We start from the raw sequence: 25467 nt of genomic DNA, 5'->3' as shown, positions 1-25467 counted from the left end.
GAAAGGATGGTGCTTAATTTAATGAGGTGATTAAATTGAAACCTCCTTGGTGTCATTTCTGGGACTACTGAAATCTTGGGAGGGAGAGTGACAAAATTCAGGGCTGCAGAGTCTTTTAAAGATTTCACCAAAGTGAAAATCAGCTTTAGGGCAATGGCTGGGGATGTAAATACTAACTCTGAACTTTTACCCAAAATTGCTGTCAGGGTCCAGCTCCCCTTGGAGAGAGGATTTTTAAGGACAAAAGCTTGAAATTTATGATCCTGGCATGGACCAAATGGATGCTTTGGACAAAGTTTAGCAGGGAGAGCTTCCCATGAGTGCTGAGCTTCAATTTCCAGCTGTTTGGCAGCCCTGGGAGGGGCTGGGTGTGCCTGGATCCAATCCTGCTCCCAGGTTTAATCACTGGCTTCAGTCTAAAGGGTTGTGCAGCTGTCAGGGAACCTTTGCACAACTTTGTCCCTCAGGATTAAGGATGACAACCAAAATCATGCATATGAACAGCAAGAAATGATTTATTTAAATTGATGCTGCTAATGATTAGCCTGAAAAGACTTTAATCAAAATTATTTACTACACAGTATAGGGAGTTACAGCATTAATAAATCCATCATTTCAAAGCCAGCTTCATTATTAGTAAGTAGAAATGGGTAGGTTTAATTGGAGATGATTTGGCCAAGCTGGTCACTAAAAGCATCCCTCACTGATAACACAGAGGATCCTGCTACAAATCTCCAGGGCCCACAAAAAACAGCAAAACCAGATTATTCCACAAGCAGCTCCATGAACAGTCCTGTTTGGAATTCAGTGCAGGGAGCACCTGTGTTCCAACACCTCTTTAAAGGTTTGAGGTTTCCATTGGTTTATTGAGTATCTGGTTATCTTCCACTAAAATTAACTCCTAGGAAAATGAAAGGCATGAAATAAAAAATACTCATGTATTTTAGGCAAGCAGTGCCAGTTTGGGATCTGGAGAAAGGCTGGGTTTAAATAAACACTGCTTTATAGAGCATGGGCTATTTAAACAGCAAATGGGGAGGGAAGAGATGAAGTTTGATACACACATGGCCAAATAAAGTTCTCCATAGATTACCTGACTAATTAAATGATACTCACAATGAGTTTTAATGACCTGACAACTCCCCCCTGTTATTCCTCACCTGCTCTGCCCTGGGCCAGGCCAGTCCAGCCAGCACAGACTTGCAAGTGAAACTTTGACTTTTTGCAGCCACCCTGTTTAAAACACATCATAAACCCAAACATTTCCCACCCTGACAATCAGCAAAACCAGGTGAGTTTTGAAACAAATTGAATTTTATTCTTTGCAAATATTTGCAAGCCACAAGATTTGTCAGAAAAGTTGTCCCAAAAGGCAGAGAGAAGGAAGAGTTAAAGCAGAGACTGGGCTACTCCTGGAGCAGTTTACAGAGCAATTAAAGGTGACAGAGGAACAAATGAACAGCAGCACATCCAGAAAGAGCATTAATAAAAAAACAAATGAGCATCTGAAATGTTTCAGACCCAGTGTACAAGTGGTTCTACCTGTTTGTCAAAATGAAACTAAAAGAAAAGAAAACTTGCAAAGTTACAGGCTCTGACTGGGGGTGTTGGTGATGCTGCAATGATGCTTGAAAATGAGCAAATCTGTGCTGTAAATCCTGTGATCCCTCAGTCCTGCCCACTGAATTCTTTAATTAATTCCTGCATGAAGCTACTCAGCCCATCAATGGGGTAAATGTAGTAAATATTCTTAAAATCTGTTTCCTTTCATTAGCTCTCCTAAGCAGTTGCTGTCTGTATTTTTCCATACTGATGTTCCAAATTTTCCTGAATTCCCACCAATGGTTTTCTCTTCAAAAAAGAGAAAAGCAAGTAAAATATGAACCAGTGTAAGGACCCATCCCCAGCTCCACAGCCTGGAGTGCTGCATCCTCTGATGCCTCCCTGGAAGGACTGCATCCAGCCTGGGAAGTGTCATGGACTCCAGTACAGCAAACACCACCCAGGCTCAGCACATGGAACAGCAGCATCAACAACACAATTTAATTGGTGTTAATTTACTCTTGACTTACCTCAATTATATCAGTTTATATACACAGAACACCAAAAATATGTTTATTCTGGATTCAATCATTGCCATTTTTAATTGAGAATCCAAACAACCAAAACCCCAAGGAACTGAACCTTTAGAAGTTCAGTGACTGCAGAGAATCCTTTTGGAATTTCCACTCCCCAGCCCCAGTGAACTCTCACACCCAGGCAGCACAAGGTGCTGGGAGCACCCTCCAACTTCTGCCACCACCAACCCCTGAGGGTCACAGAACAGACAGGAAGGACTTTGAGGGGAAAAGTAAAAATCAGCCAAAAGTCCAGCCCAGGTGTGCTGTGTGTGCAGGGCTGGGGAAAGCCAGGCCTGGCTCCATGGATTCACACACAGAGCATTCAGAGTCACCTCTCACAGCCCTGCTTGGCTTTCCAAGCTTGCCATGAATCATTACCAACATACAGAAAGTTTTCTGGGTGAAAATGAGTCCTCATCACCCTCTGTTTGCTCAGAGCCACATCCCAATCCTTGCTTTTCACAGCTCACTGCCAAGCCAGGGCACTGCACATGGAATTCCAGGTGTCTGAGAAGAACAGAAGCAGCACAGAGGTAGGAAGTTTCAAAGAACTACACCTGAGTTACACATTTAATCTCTACATACCTGGCATGGCAAACACCCAGCAGCAAGTCCATGGTCTGGGGAGTTTTTCCTGCTGCAGGTCATGGGAATTCAGCCCCTGCTGTGCCAGGCTTGGCCCTCAGCTGATCTGTCCTTGCTACACCTGCCTGGAGCCTGGCAGAGAAAAGCAACCACTGGCTCATGTCTTAAACCTGACTGCTTTTACATCACTGTGAAGAAATTAAGAGTGAATGATAAAAGCTCACAAGAAAAACAAGTGCTTATGTGCACAAGCAGTGAAAAAATCTCCATTGCCATCACCAAAGTGCATTCTGTGAGGAAAACAAAAACAATAAATCAGTGGGAAAAGCTGCCCCAGTTTGCAACCAATTTGTGGAGCACAGATAAAATGAAAACCAAACCAAAGCTCTACCAAGAAACCTCCCCACAAAAAAGCACTGCCTTTATTTCTGTTTTATTGGGAAATTTTTGCTCTTTATAAGGTGATAATGTGAACTTTTACTTTATGATCTGAAAGTTAAAACAAAATAATTAAAAGAGAATTTTCCTTCCCTTTGTGACAACAAGTACTTTAAAATCACCTCAGTGGGGTGTTTTAGAGTCCTTCCCAAACCTGGACATCTCCACTGGTAAATTACCCAGCAATAATTTGGGGAATAATTGAAGCACACTGAACAGAACATGACAATGCTGTTTGCCCTCTGGGACTGACCTCTGCACTTCTTACCAACAGTTTAAAATTTAAAACTTCTAAAGTCAAATGGACTAAACAGATGAGACAACTTGTAAGGAACAGACACTTCCCCACGGCTTCCATCCTGGGAGGAGCTGCAATTCCAGCACTCAGAAACTCTCAGGCTGCTTCTCTCTTCCATGGTTATTCAGCAGAAAGCTGAGGAACAGCACAAGCAGCAAACCTGAAGGATTTCACAGAGTTAGAAGCGGGGATTCTCAGCACACCACGTGTCAGTGTGTTATGGCAAACACTGCACAGCAGGTAACTATCTACCATCCTGGGAATATTGCATCAATCTGACTCTGCTTATTGGGATTTCAGGTGGATTTTAGCTTCCATCCCTCTTCCTTCCCTGCAAGAGGGAATTACACAAGTCCAGTCTCAAGTGTGTCCGTGTGGATCAGAGATTTCCCGGCGTCCCCCGAGGATCCGCACTGCGCTGTCTCAGGAACAGCACTGCTGCTGAGAGCAGCACAGGGAGCTGGCAGAGCCCAGATCCGGGGCTGGGAGGGCTCCTGGGGCTCCTGGGCTGGGGAAGCAGGGAAGCAGCACTGGCCAGGGCCCACGGGTGTCACAGGCACAGCAGCGGCGAGCGGCCGCGCTCCGAGTCCTCGGCGTCGCCCTCGGGAATGCGCGGCAGCAGCGCCGAGCGCGTCAGCCCCCAGAACTTGGGGGGGGACAGCTCCTTCCTGGTGGCTGTGAACTTCCAGCCCATGTGGCTCCCACAGATCCTGCACTGGGCGATGGTCCAGGCGTACCTGCAGAGCACAGCACAGCCCTGCTGAGGGAAAAGGCCTCTGGGAATGCTCCAGGGTCTGGGTGACAATCCCAAAGTGAATCTGGGTGACAATCCCAAAGTGAATCTGGGTGACAATCCCAAAGAGGGTTTGGAAAACAATCCCCAGCTGGGTTTGGGTGACAATCCCAAAGTGAATCTGGGTGACAATCCACAGCTGGGTTTGGGTGACAATCCCAAACAGGGTTTGAGTGACAATCCACAGCTGGGTTTGGGTGACAATCCCAAAGTGAATTTGGGTGACAATCCACAGCTGGGTTTGGGTGACAATCCCAAAATGAATCTGGGTGACAATCCACAGCTGGGTTTGGGTGACAATCCCAAACTGGATTTGGGTAACAACCCCCAGCTGGGTTTGGGTGACAATCCCCAGATGGATTTGGGTGACAATCATCAAACTGGATTTGGGTGACCACCCCAAAGTGGGCTTGGACAAGAATCTCAAGATGCATTTGGGTACCAATCCCCATCTGCACTTGGGTACCAATCCCCAGATGGATTTGGGTACCAATCCCCAGATGGATTTGCAAAGAATCCTCAGGATTTCAGTGCCCAGCTCCCATCTAAAACCCTGCAGAGTTTCAAAAAATAAATCAAAAAACCCCACAAACATCCCACCCCCAAAGGCCTCTCTTGTCCCTTCAAAGAGAAGAAGCAAGCAAAGCTTTTCTTTGTGCCAGGTTCCAGCAGTGAGAAATGCTGAGAGCCCTAAAGAGGGCTCAGAAAACTTCTCAGAGTAAATTATTTAATGGGAATGAAAGTGATTTTTGCCCTTCCCACAGCAGCAGGGCTTTTCTCTAACACTTTTATGAGGTAGAACATGCATATTTCAAAGCCATCACAGAAGATTTGAGAAAACACAAAAGGATGAGCAATATTAACTCCATATATTAAAAATCTCAATTTTTCTTTAGGGAAAGTTAAAACAGAAATGGCAGACATCCTGCAAGTCACTGCTCAGTTCTGTGGGATATTCCAGGGAAAAATCCTGGATGCAAAAAATCCTGGATGTCAGGCAAACATCTGAACATTTAATTCTGTTACTGTCTCCCAGAGGCAGACTCATTATCAATTATTTCTTATTAAAATAAAATCCAAGATAATCAGATCAATACAAATGTTATTAGCTCTTAATTTCATGTAACATTTATTCAGGTTTTAGATATAAAAATGTATTTCAGTAGATTAAATGCATTTATGTATTCTGGTTTTCACCTGCACTAAAGCTGTGTGAAAACAATTCTGAAACAAAACTACACAGAAGAATTTCCAGACAACATGGTTGAAACAGTTTAGATTCTAAACTGTTTTAAAATCTTAATATTTCCCCCTTTAAAAAATATTAAATTCTGCAATATTTTATGAGATTTTTCCATTTTATTCTGCATTTTGAATAAATCTAAATTTTTTTACAGGAGTGAAATGATGACATGTCCCTAAAAACTCAATATTTACTATTCCACCCTGCCAGAAACAGCCAATTTGGGTGATTTTCTACTAAAAGGTTCTCTCTTACCCAGGGAACCAGCTGTGCTCTGTGGAGGGCCGTCCACTGAGACTCAGGTTGGAGGCTTTGTACACAGTGAGGGTTTCATGGATGTACCCATGGGGATTCACATAGGCTGCCATGGGCCCACACAAGGATAAGCTGCAACACACAAGGAATTTTGTCAAAGAGCAAGGAAAAATAAAAAAAATAATAAAAATAAACCAGCCCCAAAGGGAGGAAAATTCCAGCTAAGCTTAAAATATTTCAACAGACCAAAAAAAAAAATAATACCTTGAATTATAGCATTAAAAACTGAAAGAAAGTAGATGCTAATTTAAAATATCATTGCTCATATTTGTTTAGAATTGCAGGTAAGCACACAACAGACTCATCCTGTGTATTACTTCAAACAGCAAGTTCCAAGAACAGCAAGGAAAATGTAACTTTAAGTAAGTAAGAATGTTCATTATTGCACCAACTTCTCAGCATCTCTGCTCAAAGTTCATCACATTGACACAGCAGGGACTGTGGTGTCTGCAATCCATTGTTTGATTAGGAGATAAGAAATGGCTTTTAACTACCCCATCAGCTCCTTATCACACTGCTAAAGAAAAACTGTGGGGAGTGTTTGGGAACACAGAGCATCTCTGGACCTTGGCATTGGCAGGGGATGGGCTGTGGGAGCTCACAGGATGAAAAGCAGAGACAAGGCTGACAGAGCAGCAGTTATTTGGGAAATGTCATTGCTGTAAACATGGCAGAGATTGTATAGGGCAGACAGAGAATGGGGCCAGATATCAGGAATAACTTTAAATTCTTAAAAGCAAAAAGGGATCACAGCATTTCATGGTTTAAATAGGAACTTTCCCTGCATGCCAACCATCCTGGGAGCCTGTTTATATCCCCTAATTAGTGCATTTTAATTGTGGCCTGCTGACACATAAATGAAGTGCTGAGAAACAAAATCTGGGATTTCAAAAACTTTATTCAGAAATTCCAGGATGAAAAAGTCTTTATGTGACACATTTAGATTTCAAATTGTTTATTGCAAGGTGGTGGGGGTGTGGCACACCACCAATTTCTGTTCCTATATACCTGGAAATGCTGAGGTTTCCTAACTTTTTTATTAAAAAAGCACAAATATAAACTCTTTATAAATATTTACTTAAATTCTATTGGAGCCATGGCAAACCCAGCAGTTTTAAGACTTAACCCAGCTTAATCTGCTTTGCTGTGCTCATGTTTGTGACCAAGGAGCTGCCCAAGATGAAGAGTAATAAACTCACCTGAATATTTCATTCTTGGTAGTTATTTCTGTGTCTTGGCATTGCTTACAACACAGAGATGTACACTGGGAAAGAGAAACAAAGAGAATAATTTCATTAATTTCCAGATGCATGTCAGCAGAGGGAAATAATAAAAAATAATAAATAATAAAAATGTCTCTTTCAATCAGAACAGACTTTGGACCAATTGTTTTGTTCAGTCACTGATGTGGGATATTTTTTCTATGCATTTTATTCAGTTAAACATGAATTATTATCTAGAAGATGTAACAATTCACATATCATCCCCTCACAAAAAGATCCACACACAGAGAATTGGATCTGACTTCACAAAGATAATAAATGAGCCAACCTTTTAAGGTCTCTAAAGGCTAATTTAGAAAAAACAACCTTTGCTCTTCTGCAATACAGCACAGAAAAGGCAGATGAGACAAATGCAATCATTAAGTCTTTCTTAAATTTGAGGGTACTGTAGATCAATGGGTTCAATTTCCTCACAAAAATAGGTAAAACATATTGATCTCTCTCCTGGAGATTATAACAGATTAATCCATCTTCTAAATTTCTACAAAGTAGAACTAAACAATTCATCACTGACACTGCCCAGAGAAGCAGCATTGAAATCAGCTCAGCAGAACACTCCCATTCATTTCCAGGATGTGCATTGCTTGTACTTTTTAAGGGAAATTATGTGAAATTCCCCCAAAAATGAGCCACAGAGTAATGTCTGTGGAATTCTCCCCAAAAATGAGCCACAGGATAATTTTTGAACATCTTAACAAGGAACTGCCTAAGAAATAAATATGTCTTTAAAAGAAAAAATGTTTAGTCCAATCTTTAGATTTATGAAGATTTTGCTACAAAATCCACAAGTTTCCATGGTAAAATGATCTTTATTTGTGGTGTCAGTGTGGGGCTGTGGTGGTTGTTAACAACACTGGGCTTCTAGCACCATCTCTTGGCTAAAGTGCTGTGCCACACTGAAATACTTCCAACAAAAGCAAATATTATATCATGTTATTATTATATTTTATGTTATGTTTCTTGCTTGCTGCCAAACACAACCCAGCACTGAGAGATCATTTTCCTTTGGAGCAAACTTTTGAAGAAAGAACAGAACACTCAGATTCATCTCCAGAAGGATTAATGGAAATTCCCTAATTTCTGGGAGAGTCTGTAGCAGCCACCCCTGTATTTTGGCAATCTGAACTACTCACTTTGTTCATGATATCCAACTCACAGCGCAGCCTCTGCACAGCACTGCCTATTTTGAGCAACTGGATACGTAAAGCATCATCAATGGGCAGGCAGGCAGCAACTCTGTAAGAAAAATCTAGAAATGAGAAAGCAGCAGGTCTGTTAGAATTAATAGAGAAATAATCCAACTGTTTCTGTTTACTGCAGGTCATTATCTAAGATGTGGTTTCTTTAATTTATTTTTTTTTTAATTTAAAATGTGGGTTCATAAAAGTTCATACCTACTGGGTTTGATGGAAGAGATTCATCTTTGAGGTTCTCATCCCACTCGTGGAGCTGCCTCTTGACTCTTTCCATCAAGGTTTCCTTTTGTTAGAAGAAAAGCCTAATTTAAATACACAGGTATTGCTGTTTTCTTCTCAGGGAAAAAACCAAAGGGAAGCAAAATGCAGAGTGAGCTCTTTTCCCTAAGTGGACTGCAGCTTTTAATTAAAGAATAATTAAAGAATCACTTTGCACCAATTTACTTTAACTGTTTTTGCTCTGAGACAACACAGAAGGAACCAGAATCTCTGCTATCCCTCCCAGACATTTGCTTTAGGAAGGAGGGAACAACCACAGAGAGGGAAGCCCTTTCTGATCTCTTTACATTACATGGAATATAAAATGCTTTAAAATAGAAATTATGAGCCAACAAAATTTAAGCTTTTATATTATCCCATGCTCAGTTATTACAATTATAAAGCTCACTGCAGGTTATCTGATTTAAAGGTGAACTTACAGCATCATAGAGAGAGTAGAGCCAGGGGGGCCAAGATGTCAAACTTGCACAGTGGAACTTCCTCTGAAACCAAATCCACAAATATTTATTCTTTAACAAAAAAAGATTTTAGGGACAGGCTTCTTTTTTTTAAACAAATAAAACAGTGAGACAGATCTGATTATTTCAAGATACAAGAAATGATCCCCATCAGGACCAGCACTTCATTGTGAAGCTTCCAACCCCATTTTCAGATACACAGAGGGCTAAGTCTTCTGAACAGGACAATACCTGGATTTTGTCTCAAAACCTGTCTCTCCTTTAGAGGTAATAAAAACTTATGTTTAGTAATCAAAACTTATGTCTTTCGAAAGGGTTTCTATCTGAAATGGAGACAGTTCAAAATGTAAGTGCTGTTAACAGTGCATCTGTTCCTCAGTCTCCACCAGCTGTCCCTGGAAGCACCAAACTTCCACCAGTGTAATGGCATTTGCTTAATCAACCAATTTTCTCCAGTGATTTCTGAACACAGAAATTTAGAGTTTTAGTTAATAAAAGTCTAAAAAGCTGCACACAACATAACTACATTGCTTTTCAACAGAGGAGCTCATATTGCACTGCAAATATGTACAAATTCAATTTGAATCTCCCCCTTGAGGGCCACTCTCCTCATTTACAAATGACACCAGCAGAGAGATGGAGGTCAACAGGACAATTACCCTGCTCTGGATCTGCATCCCAGCTTCTTCATTTCAGCTTCACTGACAGAATCAGCTTTGGAAAGCGATTCCCACCCCACAGCCCAGTGTTTCTGGGCTCATTAACTCCCATGAACTTGGACAAGAACTCTGAGAATTGAGAGCTCTTTGTTATCAATGGAAGTTTTTATTTGATTTTGAAGGTACAAGAGTTCAAAACCATTGAAGAAAAAAGCAAATCCAAACATGAGTCAAGTTACCAGGACTCTGTATTAATTTCTGGGGGTAGTTCCAAAGATCTCTACAGAGATGGAAGATTTCAAGGTAACTCTCTGTGTCAGTGAACAATGGAATAAATAATAGATACAGATACAAACTGGCAGAGGTTTCCCAGACAGGCTGTGGACATCCCTAGAGTGTCCCAGGCCAGGCTGGACAGGACTTGGAGACACCTGGGACAGTGGAAAGTGTCCCTGCTCATGGGATGGGTGGGTTTAAGGACCTTTCCAACCCAAACCATTGTGTGATTCCATGAAAAGCAGGAGCTTGGAATGTGCCTCCTCCTCTAGAGATGGAAGTGGATACTGATTCTCTCAGAAATTAAGACAAAATACACAAAAACAAAAGAAGCAAAGCTGTAGAACAACTTCTCACCTTCTGGTACTTCTGCCACCACTGCCTGATGGCTCTGTCCTGCCAGGAGGGTTTGGAGGAGGGCACCACGTGGCACCTGCTGAGGGACTGCAGCTGCACTGCTGCCATGGTGGGGGGCAGCACTCGCTCAGGCAGGATCTGCACTTTAGCCTGCTGGATTCTGAGAGAGGAAACAAAATACATTCATTCTAAAAACTGGATTTTACTGCTTATGGGTACACAGGTTGGTGCAATGGATTAATCACTCCACAGTACCAGAGAATTTAAACAACCCATTCCATCAGAACTTCTTATTTCAGAGCACTACAGATCTGTTGGGATTGTGTGGACAGAAGTACAGACAGATTGGCAGTGGCAACACAGCTGAATGTTCCACAATCTCAGCACTATAGATTCAGAATTTTGTCTCCTCAAGTTACTTTTGGCATAAATAACCAGCTCTTCCATCTCAATGCCTCAGTTAAGCTGAAATGCACTTTGCTATCTTCAAACCACAAAAGCTTCTGTGCCCAGCTGGAGGTCAGAATCAGCAGAAACAGGATACAGACTCTGATCAGATTTTAATATCCCAGCATCAAAGGTCACCTCTTCCACAAAGACCTCAGCATATGTTATGTGCCTACTAAGAATGCTGTCCAGCAGGAAAGACTTCATGTTTTAGCAGGATTATGCAGCAGAAATCCTGAAATACTGAGGGGTGTGTCATTACAAATTTCTAATTTTCTCACAGGGACAGCACTGATCTGGTAACTTACAATAAATTATAAGATTATGTTGTGCCAAAAGCATTCAGGAATCAGAAAGACCAAGAATTATGGAAATGTTCTTGCTAAGGAGCTCTGGACAGTGAATTCCCAGTAACAAAGCTGCTGCTGCTGTCCAAGCAGTGCCACCATGTGTTCCTAAGCTGTAACACCCAGAGTCTGTTATTTGGAGCCAAACAGAGCAAACAGCACAGATATTCCTCATTTCTTCAGCTGCAGCTCACAAAGCCACAGAAATGCTGTTCCAGCCTCTTTCCAAAGCAATGCTGAACTGCAGGACACAGGAGAGCAGCTCTAGATTTACAGAACTGGAGTAACACTTCACAAGCCTTGAAGGAAATATTACAGAAGCTCCAGCAATTGTGCTAAGAATTGTCACATGCTCCCAGATCAGTGCTGGAGCCTGGAGCTGTGACACTGCCATGGTGCAGGGCATGATGCCAAGGATTTGAAAACAAGGGAACATTCAGCATATTCTTACTGCAGGTTCAGGATCTTGATCACTTTTAGAAATGGAAAAAGGCATCATATGCTAAAATAAATCAAAAGAGCCTCTAAATGTCACAGCTATCAAACTGGAATATAGAAAATAAGAGAATACTGCTATCAAAGTTGACTTGAATATAGAATTAACTGAATTATTTTCTTACCCATCTGACTGTGTTCGGATTTCAAGCACCTTGAACCTCTGCCTTCCTATTGCTTTCACCTTGACTGTTTCAACTCCATATTCCTGTTCTTCTCTGTAGGCATAGATTTCTGCTGTGGTTCCAAAATGTGCTTCCCTCTCATGTGCATTACTAAAAGCAACACAATTAAAGATTAATTAAATTAATTACCCCCCTCCAAACAGCACTGCTCATTCAGACTCCAGTCTCCCTGCACTGACTGTACATCACTGGTCTGCTCAAAAAAGCAATTTTTGGTGAAATACATTTAACTAATCACAATAATTTTTCCATTATAAAGCAACTTCTACTGTTTTGGTTGGTTGGGTTTTATTGCCAGGTGACCTGGTTTTATTTTAGGGCCTAATGTGACACTCTGGGAGCACAGGGATCACCAGTGTGTCAGCTTTTCAAATGCAGACACTGAAAGCACCAACATTCTTCAGATTGACTTCACACCAGGAACTGTTCCCACCTCCCACACAATTAATCCATAGTAAACTCCAGGGAGAAGGAGGAACATTCCCAACTTCTTCTGGCACTGATCAGCTTCTCTCTTTTCCACTTTTCTATCACGTCCTGTCTCTCAACTCTACTGTGAAACATTTGCCAGTGCTTGTTAATTCACACACAAAACAAGCAACAATACAGCTCTCAAAACAAGAATGTGACTTTTACATTTCAGGTCAAGGCTTATTCTTTAACAAGATGGAACAAACAGTTGCTGAAATGAAGAGGATGCTCAAACAAGGAAGCAGATCAGCACTAGCTGTCTCTCCACACAAACACGTGAGGCTGTCAAGCACCTACACTGCCATTACACATTGGAAGACAATTTCTGTTAAATGTTATCGAGCACAGAGCTGATGCAACCATCTGCTTTTGCTTTAGTACCCACAGAAACCGTGCTAACAACATGCTGCACACACCAGCACCCCGCCCGTGGCTTTTACCTGTATGCAAGGACAGCAAAGGTTCTGTCTTTCTGAATTAAATTCCGCACCATGCTAACCTCTTGGGGGCGGAAGAGCTGCAGCGGCAGCGTCTGCCCGGGGATCAGCATCACCATCACCCGGGGCAGCACGGGGATCACCTGGCAGCTGTCGTCATCGTGCACCGTCCTCCCGTGGAACTCCTCCATGTCCGAGCCCAGGTACTGCCGAGGGCAAGGAGGGACACTCAGTGAGGGCTGGGAGCTCAGGGGGACAGGGACAGCACGGGGAGAGGCTCTGCTGCCAGGAAAGGCTGGCACAGCTGGGGCTGCTCCACCTGGAAAAGGCTCCAGGGTGATCGAATCCCAGTAGCTGAAGGAGCTACAGGAAAGATGGACAGAGACTCTTTGCAAGGGATGGGGGACAGGACACAGGGAATGGCTCTCACTGCCAGAGGGCAGGGCTGGGTGGGATCTTGGGCAGGAATTGTTCCCTGGCAGGGCAGGGCTGGGTGGGATTTTGGGCAGGAATTGTTCCCTGGCAGGGTGGGCAGGGCTGGCACAGGTGCCCAGAGCAGCCCCTGGATCCCTGGAATGCCCAAGGCCAAGCTGGACATTGGGGATGGGATACCCTGGGATAGGGGAACATGTCCCTGGGTGCCCTTTAAGGCTTTTCCAACCCAAACCATTCTGTGATCTTATGGTTCTGTGAAAATAATAACTTTGGGGCTTAAGAACAATACAGTAAAACTGTGCAAAACCCATTAAAATCTCTTCAGGGTATATTTAATGGACAACATATAAAAACACACCATATGTGATGTGGGCAAACTGGTATCAAAATTAATGATGTTTGGCTTCTCAGCTTCTTTACCATCTTGGTCTTCCACTTCCATTTCATTGTCATCCTCTTCCTCACTCTCTACTGACAAGCACATACAGAATATTGAGGAGAAGTCAAGACTGAGATACTGAGAAAAACCTGAGAATCAGGGAAATGCATTCAGTATTCCCAGGCTACAGCCTTGCACAGGGAAACAAACCAGAGGGAAATATTTTTCTTGCTGTTACAGCAAAATCATTATTCTATAGAAAGGGTCAAAAGCTGGTAATTTATTTCTGAAAGGCTAGAGAACAACTTCCCTTGGAAGAAAGAAAACAATAAACAAAGGCTGTCAGTTCAGGTTTGCACTACAGTGGTACCTCCTTATCTCAGCTCTAAAGGTTTTTTGTCTGCACACCAGGATCCAGATAAATTCATTCCTTGTAGGATGCTGAGTAAAGTGTCTGAGGCTGCACAAACCTCAACAATCACACTGCAAGTGAGTAAGAAGCAATGGGAAATTCTGTATTCATGCAGAGAATCCTGCTGGTATTTTAGACAATTTAATTGCTGCCAGCCTCTGATGTGTGTACACCAAACTCAAACCCAGCAAAGAACTCCTGAGGAAGCAAATCACCAAGGGATTCCAGATATAAAATAGTATTTAAAAACTACTGCTTCCTTCACATTTCTCAGCCAATCCTGAAGTAATTTTGAGGCAGAAGACAATTAAATTATCAGTCACTGCATTAACTGACCCTATTTCTTTGAACACAAACATTATTTATATACCCTGTTATGTCTAAACTACATATTTGCATAAACTAATCTCCAAGATTCTTACACAAATAGCTTCTGGTAATGAATAATCCCAGTGGTGCTGAAAAACATCATTTAGACCTTGAAAGCTATTACAAGATAGAGAAAAATATTTTTACAATAGTCTGTCTAGTTGCCTGCCTTTGCAATTAATATCTTCTTAAAAAATAATCCAGAATTAAAAATGTAAAAGGTGGAGGGGTTCTCTCATCCTGAAGGGTTCTGCAGGAAAACTCCAAAAAAGAAAGATGCTGCAGAAGCAAAGAATTTTCCTTCAGAAATGGGAGCACCACTAATTTCACTATTTCTGAGAGTGGCAGGACAAGAGAACAGTGAAGATGTTAAAAGCTGATTTCAGAGAACCCTTTTTCCCCTCTTTGGCCTCCAGACACATTTGTTAAATGCTCCCACAAAATGTTTAGTCACTGGTCTTACTTCTGCTTCACCTCCCTTATGTTTTTTTGAATAGTTCATAGTTTACAGAACCAGCTCTGACAGGACTGCATTTATTAATGATCCTTTTATTAATGACAAGAAAGGAGGTTACAGACTCTCTTTGGTACTGTAGCTAATTACAGTCCCTCAGCAGTGACACACCATCTGCCTAATGACTGTTAAAAATACTCCACATCTATATGAAATTCCTTCTATTCAACTAACAACCCTAACCATGAACAATTACAAAATGCTTATGATGTCCAAAACAGCCATTATTTTGCTTAGTTTGATGGAGGGGAAGAGCAGGAAGTTTTTATTCGGTTCTGGGGCATCACTGCAGGATGGGGGAGGGAATAAAAAATATTCTGATTTTTCCATGTGCTCCCATCGGGCTGCATCCATCATGAGCAGTTCTAACAGGCAGAGGCTGCCCCACTTGTTTTTCTGAACACAGAAGGAATTAGCAGCAGTTGATTGGAAAGGATTGTGCCCTGCAAACTTTTGCTGGCTGCTGCCAAAAGCGCACAGTGGCTGCTGTGTGGTGCTGGCTGAGGGACGATGACTCATTTCACTGCAGCAGCACCAGGCAGCCCAAAACACAGCAAACCCCGGCGCCTTCCCTCTCCTCCTCCCTCTCAGCTGGCAAAACAGGCTGAAGCTTTTACACCCCCAGCTACTGGGTTTTATTTATCTTTCAATTCCAGGATTAGCAGCAAGCCCAGCACACAGGAAGGAGGGAAAAGCGAGTGCTGAAGGCTCCCCTGCATAATAAAAAATAACATTTCCCTTGTGTTGGTTCACTAACACAACCCAACCCACTCTCAATGCCTTTGTGCAGAAATGAGGAAATATGAACCTCATTTAAGGAAAAGGGACAAGGTTATATACACGTCATATTGAGGCTGTATTTCCTGAAATAGTTGGGAAATAGCTTATATTAAGGTTATATTTCCTAAAATATTCAGGAAATAGCTTATTAAGGTGATATTAAAGCTGTATTTCTGCAAATATTCAGGAAAATTGCTTATATTGCAGTGCTATTAAGGCTGCATTTCCTAACATATTCAGGAAATATTTTCTTATTATTTAAAACGTACAGGTCTGGAGAGGTCACAGAATTTCCTGCCATGGGAAATGATGCTGGTTCCTGGCAGGATTTCCTGCTCCCTTCTCCCCTGCATGCTTATTCTGAAATAATGCTTCTTTCCAGCTAAGCACAAACTATTCCATCTCGTGTCAGTGTGGAGGCACCGCATGCAGAAAACCCCATCATTATGCAATAATCATGCAGTAATTCCCTGGGTGAGGAATTGCACCGGTGTGTGTGACAGATGAGCAAGGCTGCACATGGGATCCAGTCCCGAGCACCTCGGCTTCCCTGCTTATTTTCGCTGGAAAACAGAGCCGAGACTTTCTAGAAATGAGTTTTCCCCAACATTTGGGTTTCGCTGTACATAGAAGTGCGTGCTTTGCCCACTCTGGTGGGAACCCCACCATGCCTTCCAGCCCTTCGGCTGCACAAGCATCAGTGACCGTGTGTCCCTTCCTGCAGCATCCAGGGAACATCCCCGGCACTCAAGGAACATCCATGGCCCTCAAGGAACATCCCCGGCCCTCAGGGAGCACCCAAGGCCTCCATGGAACACCCCCGGCCCCGGTGATTTGCAGCAGCCCAGGAGCAGAGGCCGCAGGAGCCGCGGCCCCACGGGCCGAGCTCGCCGTGCCCCGGCCGGGAGCGCCCCCAGCCCCGCGGGCCCTCAGCGCTCCCCGCACCGCCCGGGGGCTCTCCCCGCCTCCCCTTCGCTACGATTCGCTTCCCTTCTCTTTCCCCCTTCCTTCCTACCTTCCTCTGCTCCTCTCCTCTCCACCTCCGCTTCCTTCCTTCCTTCCCTTCCCTTCTCTTTTCCCCTTCCCTGCCCCGCCCGCCGAGCCCCGGCCCGGCGCCTCCCCCGCGGTGCCCCCGGCCCGGCCCTGCCCTCACCGGGCACCAGCTGGAGGTGGTTCCCCATGTTATCTCGGGGCTCTCCGCCTCGCTCCTCGGCGGCCATCGCTGTTTACCCGGAGAGCAGCCTGGGAAGGCGGCGGGGCGGGGGCAGGAGGCGGGCGGAGGAGGAGCCCGGGCCGGCCGGAGCGGGGCCGGGAGCGGGGCCGGAGCGGGGCCGGGGCTCCGTGCTCAGCCCCGGGGCTCAGCCGGCGGTGGGGCCGTGGCTGCTGTGGCCGGACACGAACACTCCTGTCCGCCTGGAGGGCTCGGGGATGGCGGGGACAGCGGTTCGTGCTCTGTGCACAAGGCCCGGCCGTGGCTGAGCAGGGCAGAGCCGCCCCGGGGGAACCTGCGGCCCGTCCCCAGAGCCTCATGGCTGTGGGCGTGCGAGAGGGGTGGTGTGAAAATTAAAATTAAAATAAAAATATAAAATCCGTGGCGGGTTGTAGCTCGTGTGTAAAGGGCTTGAAAATAAACGGAACGCAATATAAAATAAAGATTATCAGCGCAAGAGGGACTCGGAGAGGGTGCAGCGAGAGGCCGGGGAGGCGCCCAAGGCACTGCAACATCTCTGCTGTCACAGAAGGCTGAGCTGGGCTTCTCCGACCCCGAGAAGCGATGGCTGGAAGGGGATTTTATCACACAAACTTTAGTAATTTAGTTACTAAATTGAGTAATTTAATGGCAAGAGGATGGAGCTAGGCTCCTCTTGGTGGTGCCCAGCACAAGCTGATGGGCAGGAGTTCCACCTGGACGTGTGGACAAACTTCTTCCCTGCCCTGGAAAGGATGCTCGGAGGTGGCGGGGTCTCCTCGCTGGGGATGTCCCCGAGCTGTCTGGACACAATCCTGTGTCCTGAAGCTTTCAGCAGAGCCCTGTCCTGATGTGAGCTTGGTGGCATCACCAGAAATGATTCTCAGGATGCAAACCCGGCTGATGCACCCCAACCACAGCTGCCTCTGCACTGCCCAGCCCTCACACAAACTCTGTCTCATCTTTTTTGTCATTTCCTTCACCTTTAAAAACCCTCAAAAAAGCCATATCGTGGCCCCGGGGGTTCTCTATTAAACTGTTATATTTTTATTGCTGAAATTTTTATTGTATTCTTTGTTACAAGTCACTAAACCCATACTCCTGAGCATTTCACAATTCCTCTATCTCAGCCCTGTTTGTTGTTTCTCCCTCAAAACGCCTTTTTTTTTTTTTTTTTTTTTTCCCAGGGAAAAATTCTGCCCTTTCTGCTTTCAGTTTCTCCCATTTCAGTTCAGCAATAATATTCTCCCTGCATCAGTGACAGAACAAACCAATGATTAGCCAGCAAGCAAAACACTAATTTTTATACTTTTTTAAAATCGGAATTAAAGGGATTTAGAGAACAAATTTAAAAGACAAATAGCACTGTAATTTCCTTACCATTGTGGGTGGAAAATTCCCAAACAATCATTATCAATTCTGACCTGAATGGGCCTTTAGAGCAACAATCAATACCACATTTGCCAAACGAGCACGAACATGCCCCTGATGATACATTAAGCATTTATAAAATACAATAATCACTTAAATGATTAAGTTATGATTCCATAGCTTTTTCTGCATTGTCTCGGTGTAATAGACATAATTGCAGGGTATTGGAGCTGATAATTTGCCATTATATATATATATGTTAAAAAAAAGATATTTTTATTACCAAGCTGGCCAACTGAAGAATTAAAAAATTATGAGCCTTTTCTCCAAACTCTGGGATTTTATTAAGAAATGTTATGCTAAATATTTTTAAATTCTTTTGATATGCTAAAGTATTTTGATTTCTGTTGGTTTTTTACTAAATTGCTGGGGGTGTATTTGAGTCACACTTTTAAGCTTGTTTCTGCACTCTTAATGCATAGATCTTATTTTTTAGTGGCTTCTGGGATTCTCCAAAAATTCACATGACCCAAGGAGCTGCAGTTTCTTTTAGGAAACCCTAAATTCAATAATAATCATAATAAAATGCTAAATAGTGGGAACTTGGGAGTACTTCAGATGCTGTTGCAGCTCTTTTTACCCTAACCCTGCTAACAGCTCTGTCTGTGAGCACTGTAACTCCAGTGAGAGCTTTAAATATAAATTCAGGCCCCAGATTGGCATTAACTCTAATTTAGACTCTGACTCTAATTTACAGACATCACTCTCCACCAGCTTTTTCTGCAGGGCTGTAGTGAAGACACGGAGGATTTTGGGTGAAGATTTTTTTGAGATAAGTGACTTTTGTTAAGTTCCACATCACCATCAGAACGTTTACTAAATGCTTTAAGGTGTAATTACTTTTGAGGGGTTTAAATTCAACCTGATGAAAACACATTTAACATATAACTATTGATATTTATTATCACAAAAAGCTTTGAAGGGTCATTAATCTCACACTTGAATCACTCCCAGCACAAGCTGTGCTCCCAAACTCACACTGGGAACACTGGAAGTTGTTTCCTAGAGGGGCTTCATCCCCAAATTCATCTCCAGTGGGTGATTGGGAATAATTGCAAAGTTGTTCTTGGTGTAGTTTGGAATCAGAGGATGTTAAATCACCTCTCCAGCAGAAAAGGAAACAAAGGGACAGGAATGTAAAGCATATTAAAATGTAGCCCTATTTAGAATTTAATGTAGTGTTAATTTAGTTTTCATCCTGGGTCATACTCGGGATTAGGAAGGCAAGGACTGAGTGCTTGTTCCCTGATTACAGGTGCAGCTCTCAGCACAAGGAGTTTGTAAAAACCAGCACCAGCCTCCTCCTGGTCAGTCATTCACTGAACAGATCACTGCTCTACCAAAAATACAACCCCAAAATATGCCATTTGGCCAGTTTCTTATTTAACTTTCCTTCCCATTTTCCTGCTGCTGCACCCCCTTCCTGGCTATCCTCAGGGGGAAAGCTGTGTGACTGGTGAGGAGCTGAAATAGAGGAACTGAGAGCAGCTCTGCTGCCAAAATCTTCCCTGTGTGAAATTCCAAAGCTCCTTTCCATCCCTCAGCCCCCTTCTCTCTCCACACTGGTTGAGAAAAGAAGTTGTCCATGCCTAAGCAGCCAATGCACTCCCTCTTCCCCACCTACATCCTGGAATGAAGTGGAAAATCCAAATTTTCCCGATATTGCAGGGAGAAGAGGCACTAGATGGTGCTGTAACATCCCCTTTTGCAGGTTTTCTCTGGCAGAATTATTCAGCTGGCTTCGCTGAGCTTCTGTTTTTAGGGCATTCACTGCAAACAGTAGAAAAGTTTGATCTATAACGTTATCCTTTTAAATGAGGAGTTTTGTGTCTCTGCTGCTTTGACCAGGCTGTTTAAAAAGGAGTGTGGATGGTCTAATTAAACTGGTAAAAGTTCTGTGTACTTGTGCCATTGATTTCTGCCCTGCCAACACATTGGCTCATTATCCACCCAAACTGCTATTCCAGGCACAACCAAACAATTTCTCCAAGTATTCTGAGATAAAAAGTGACTCCCCACCTTTAGACAATTTATTAAACACCAACAGTAGAAAGCAGCTATAGGACAAAACAAAAATCAATACTCTAGACATGGAAAATAAAAATTACAAAAAAAATCCATGAAGCCACTTCGCCCCAGCACTGAAGACACTGGTCATGTCCACATGGCCATGGCAATTCCTGGCTTTCCCAGGGACCAGCTGGACTTGCTGCTCCCTTTGTCAGCACTTTGTTCCCAAATGTGGGAGATGAGGAAATTCCTTCTGTAGCTGCAGGAGCAGCCCAGCTGAGCTGCCAGCTCTGCACACCCCCCGTTATCAGCTGTGCCATCCCAAACCACATCAGCAGAGCTGCCATGTCCACACCAAATGTACTCTAAGAGGACACAAACCACGGAGGAAGGTGACTCCAAAAGCATCAAAATCAGTGATGGGCAGAGCTGTTCCAGAGTAAGAGAGCCTGGACAGCTGCTGGGAAGCTGCAGAGCAGAGAGGACCAGTTTATCCCAGCCAGCATCCCAGTGAGAACAGGGCATATTTACAATTCCTTTTAATATTTGCTGCCTGGGTCAGGCTGGTGACAAAGGAGCAGCTCTGAATATGCAAGAGGCCCCAGACAAAGGGCCCATTAGCCAAACATGCCCATTACTATGCAGAGAGGCAAATTCTCCTGCCAGAGAACCCTCAGCCAAGCAACAAAACTATTTGGCAAGTGTGCAAAACCCATATTCCGCACAAGTGACAGACAGCATGGCAGGGGAAGCAAATGGGGCTATAAACACAAATGTGGCTCAATAAAGGGAATGAAAAGTGAGGGAAAAACTCTGTAACACTTTCTGGAAGGGGACACAACAGCAAAGAGACCCTTGAGGAAAATTTCTGTAAATGCAGAGCTGCCAGACCCTGCTCCCAGATCACCTGAGATGTGTCTGTAGCTTTGAGGTGCAGGTTAGCACAGACCTCATTGCAAAGATTTGTCAGAGAGAAGGGTTTGGTATTTCCTTTAATTTTTCTATCACAAAATTTTTGGTCATTTTTGTGTTAATGGGGTCCCAGAATTTTAACCAGCATAAACAAGAGTGATTCCAGTGAGTTTTACAAGCTGTAACACTGCTTTTTCCTTCTCCATGGTTCCTGCTGGTCTGCCAGCAAGTTCAATGTATTTATAGTTCAATGTATATCTAATTCTGGACGTTATTTCCTAAGGAGATCCAAGTAGCCCTGTCTGAGCAGGAGTTTAGGCAGAGCTCACTGCAGTGATCCCTACTCAGTGTTGTTTTTATCCCTGTGTACATTACCCAACAAACTGTTCCCATATATTATGTAAAATCATGTAAATGGGTGTATGTGCATTTAGATAGAGGGAGCTTGCTCATAAATCTCACTTCAGTTTCAAACACAGAGCACTAAGTTTGAGTTAAAAGTACTTTTTTTTTCTTTCACTGTGGATTTAGAGCAGGCTCCTTCCATTATCCATGCAGGAAAAGCACTCGGAATCAGGGAGCTTGAGGAAAGTTAATTCAGCCACATTTACAACAATTGTCCTTAATATTGGGAATTTATCCTGGAAGTTTGCCTGCAGTTTGTCTTGGGGAGGAAGTCCAGTAACCTCTGCAGATGATGGCAGTGAAAACCTATCACTGAGTCAGGGAGGGAAAGAACAGCTTGGAAATCAAGACTTTTTTGGGTTTTCTTCATATCACAACTTAATAAAATTTAGTAGAGGCTGAGCACACCATGTTTGCAGGCTGCTTATTTAGAGTTTCTCCATTTCTTGGGCTGAAAGATATTGCTAACATCATTGTCCAGCTCTTTTTAATAGTGGCACTGAGTATTGCATCACTCTGATCCAAAGGTGCGTGCACTGCAAAGATGGGGGAAAAAACATAAACTGCATGTAATGGTCATACATGGCAAAGTCTGCTGGATTTCTGCCTCAGGCAGCAGAGGAATGCACTCTCTAGATGTGTTCTGTCCTTTTGCAGTCCTCATTTTCATAGCAGCATTAAATGATTCGGTTGGAAGGAACTTTAAAAATCCTTATATTCCACCCCCACCGTGGGCAGGGGCACTTTCCACCAGCCCAGGGTTCTCCCAGGCTGTCCAGCCTGGCCCTGGTGTCACACACATTGCAGCCATGCAGATCCAGGACCTGCCCAGCGCTGTCTCTGGCCCTTCCCAGCAGGAGAAGCTGAGTCTCCATCTCCCTGGAACAGCCCAATCCCTTTGGCAGCTCAGGAAAACCTTGGAAGTGTTCAGATTCCTCAGCTCCCCCTCGTTCAAATCCTTCCAGCTGCCAGTTTTGTCTCTGCTGGAAGGGAAAAAAAAAAAGATCTTGCTGTGAGGGAGCTTCTGTCAGATCCTCTCTCTCAGGTACAAAACCATTCGCAGAGTTGTATTTTCTCTTTACCAGCATAACCAGCACATGAAGAGGATTCCCCTACCTGAGAGAACGTCCCAGTGAAACTCTGAACTCACTAACAGCTTGAAAGGGCTTTGGAAAAAGCAACAGTGAGAACCTCCACTGGGAATGCAGGGAAATACACGTTCAGAAACATGGAAATTCTCACTCTGCACAAGATGCTTCGGGTATTTGATTTCCAGTGCCTTCAGAGGACTACCTGAATATTTAACTGGCACCAAATCAGCTCTCAACAGAGAGCTCGCTTGTGCCTGTGCATTCTGAGAGGTAAAAAATAACTCAGTAATCAGATTGTAAGCTGTTATCTAATTGCAGAGAAGGCAGCACTGCAGAAAAAACCCGGTAATTCAGTCCTTAAGAGTTCTCACACCAAATTTTCACTTCGTTTAAGGGCAGATGTGCACAGATTCCAGAAGGAAACAGATGTTTTCATCCCATCTGAGCTCCTTCTTGGGGGTAATTGCCTGTAAATAGTGAGGTTATTAAGCTATTAGTTGAATATCACTACCCACCAAGCATGACAAATTCATCAAAGCACAAGTTCTTCTACAAAAGTCCCACTTAAAGTTCATTTCCTCCACTGGCTGGGTGTTTAAGGAGATTTTCAGCAATAGATCATATTTTGTGGGCCATGCACCCAACAGGTGATTTCCTACAATGTTCTGAATCGCTGGATGCTCTCCATTTTACAACACTAATTCTGCCCGAAAATTTGTCTTTGATTTCACGCCTCACAAGTTTTAAGATCCTGAAGAAGTCAACAAACTATTCCACAAGGAGCTGACCTTCATTTAATGACCTCTCATGATCAGTGGAAATAAGAAGAGGAACAACCAAACTGAGATATAGATTTTCCCCCTTTTCATTCATTCTGCTTCATAGAATTCAGATATTGTAGGTTCTTACAGGGTTTAAATATACAGATTATCTAAATGTGCCTTATACAGCTAGGCATTTTTCTTCAGAGTGTTTTTCAAATAATGAATTTTGTACATGTAATTTTTTTGGCATTTAATTGCACTGGAACGGAGGCCAATTCATCTGGCCTTTGCCTAAATTTCTGAAAATTCAATCAGTCGATTAATCTTTTATTACTAACATGGACATACAAACAATTTACTAATGGTTCTAGAAGATCATGGCTGCATGGAAAATTGGATGTATTCTCTCATTTTAAATCTCCTATTGTTTTGTTACAAAATCTCACCGCCCATTCTGTGTTATGGAAGGCAAATCCGAGGCACAAAAGGCGTGAGACTGCTGGGAATTAATTTCCAAAGTCAGGTAAAATGTCATTCCATTGTTCTTTTGTAAATCATCCCCCCAGCACCTGTAGCATAAGGAAATGAAAAATGGGACAGACTATTAAGCTAAATGGCCTTTTGGAAAGCTGGAGTGAAAGCTTTACAAATGATGTATTGTGGGAGGGCAGCTCAATGTTTTCTGTGCTTTCTTTATGTTTGTTCTTCCCCTGATAAGCTGGGATTGAAATGTAAAGAGGCCTGACCTGACATGTTTTCCCTGACTCCATCATTAGGGCCTGACACTCCACTGGAAGAAGACCAGCCATTTTCTCAAATGCAAAATGCAGTAATTCCCTTTTAATGCCCCATTAATTGGGAGTTGGAGAAGGCCGAGTTGAGAGAAGGAGCCTGGTGTGCCCTGAGTGCTTCTCACTGTGCTCAGCCCTGGCAGGCAGAGGGGCCAGGATGGCAACCAGAGCAGAGCCACCCTCCCTGCCCCACCCCAGAGCCCTTTACAGCTCCCAAGGAAAAGGCATTTTCTGCAGGAGTCACTGGGGACACAGAGGGATTTTAAACCTGGCATCCAGGAATGCTGGTCCAGGAGGTTGGGGATCCACTCACAGGTTTCCCTGCTGGAAACTCTCCCAGTGTGCTGTGGCTGATTTTTCCATACCCAGGGCTTGGTGCCCTGAGAGCCACTGGGGCAACTGGTTTGAACATAAATGGTTCAGTGGTTTCCTACTGCACCCACCCTCTTGCTCTTTCCAAGCATTTTTGGGAATGGTTTTACAACATCTCTCAATAAAACTACTAAATGAAGTGGATTCAGGGATATTTTTAAAGATGAGTTTCTGTCATTTTCAAACCTGAGAGGTCTCCTTCTATCTTTTTAGAAGGGCTCAGAAAGGGACAAATTTTACGTGGAACAGCTTTGCTGATCTTAAGAAATCTGGGAGCTGATTTGCCAGGGAAATTCCTGCTGTCAGAGTCTGTGTTCAGACATACAGGTGGGTTGAAAACAAGATGATAAATGGTAGTCCAATGTTATTTAAATTTAGCCAAAAGAATGCAGTTCTGGGCACCATAATTAATTCAATATTTCCTCTCCTCACCCCCTGCACCTGCTGGGAGCTGAGCAAACACTGCATGGAACAAACCTGCACTTCCCTGGGAATGGCAAAAGCCAGGTTCAGCCAGGAAAACCACCCCATCCAGCAGCCCTGCTGGAATTCCAGAGCTGGAATTGTCATTCCTGACACCCCCTGGCTCTCAGGAGCACCCAGGGAACACTGCAGAGCTCCCTCCTGACTGGAGGCGATGTTTATGATTTGGTTAATTAGGAAAGAACTAAAGGCTGCTGCCATCCAGTGCAGACCTTAATTCAGATCATTGCAGAGCTTTCCCAGAGCTGCAGGAAAATCCTTCCCCTGCAAGGGCAGCCCTGACCCAGCTCCAGCAGCAGCCACTTTTATTTCTTTAATTCTAGTGTTAATTTAACTGTAACCCTTGACTGTGGGGGTGGGGAGCCCCAGAGGAGCTCTGGGTGCCCCTGGATCCCTGGAAGTGTCCCAGGCCAGCCTGGAATCGTGCAGTGTCCCAGTCCCAGGGAGT

General features: G+C 43.7%; 1 protein-coding gene across 3 annotated transcripts in view; it reads right to left on the bottom strand.

Annotated features, from left to right (window-relative positions):
- Window positions 1-1292: 1292 nt before the first annotated feature.
- Window positions 1293-25467, bottom strand: part of CRBN (cereblon) — a 37065-nt gene continuing 12890 nt past the window's right edge. The window contains exons 1-11 of one of the 3 annotated variants that reach the window (XM_033071389.1): window positions 16725-16823; window positions 13476-13588; window positions 12686-12888; window positions 11715-11864; window positions 10301-10460; window positions 8970-9032; window positions 8470-8554; window positions 8209-8324; window positions 6992-7056; window positions 5733-5864; window positions 1293-4178 (exon numbers count right to left, since the gene is read on the bottom strand). In XM_033071389.1, the coding sequence (XP_032927280.1) occupies window positions 3992-4178; window positions 5733-5864; window positions 6992-7056; window positions 8209-8324; window positions 8470-8554; window positions 8970-9032; window positions 10301-10460; window positions 11715-11864; window positions 12686-12888; window positions 13476-13588; window positions 16725-16791 (1341 nt within the window). In that variant the 5' untranslated portion in view covers window positions 16792-16823 and the 3' untranslated portion in view covers window positions 1293-3991. Of the gene's footprint in view, window positions 4179-5732; window positions 5865-6991; window positions 7057-8208; window positions 8325-8469; window positions 8555-8969; window positions 9033-10300; window positions 10461-11714; window positions 11865-12685; window positions 12889-13475; window positions 13589-16724; window positions 16824-25467 lie in introns of those variants that run through there. The other 2 variants (XM_033071391.1, XM_033071392.2) reach the window with 2 other exon arrangements.

This window comes from Catharus ustulatus, chromosome 13 (assembly GCF_009819885.2).
Source record: "Catharus ustulatus isolate bCatUst1 chromosome 13, bCatUst1.pri.v2, whole genome shotgun sequence".
Lineage (NCBI taxonomy): Eukaryota > Metazoa > Chordata > Aves > Passeriformes > Turdidae > Catharus > Catharus ustulatus.
This window is presented reverse-complemented; position numbering and strand designations above follow the sequence as displayed.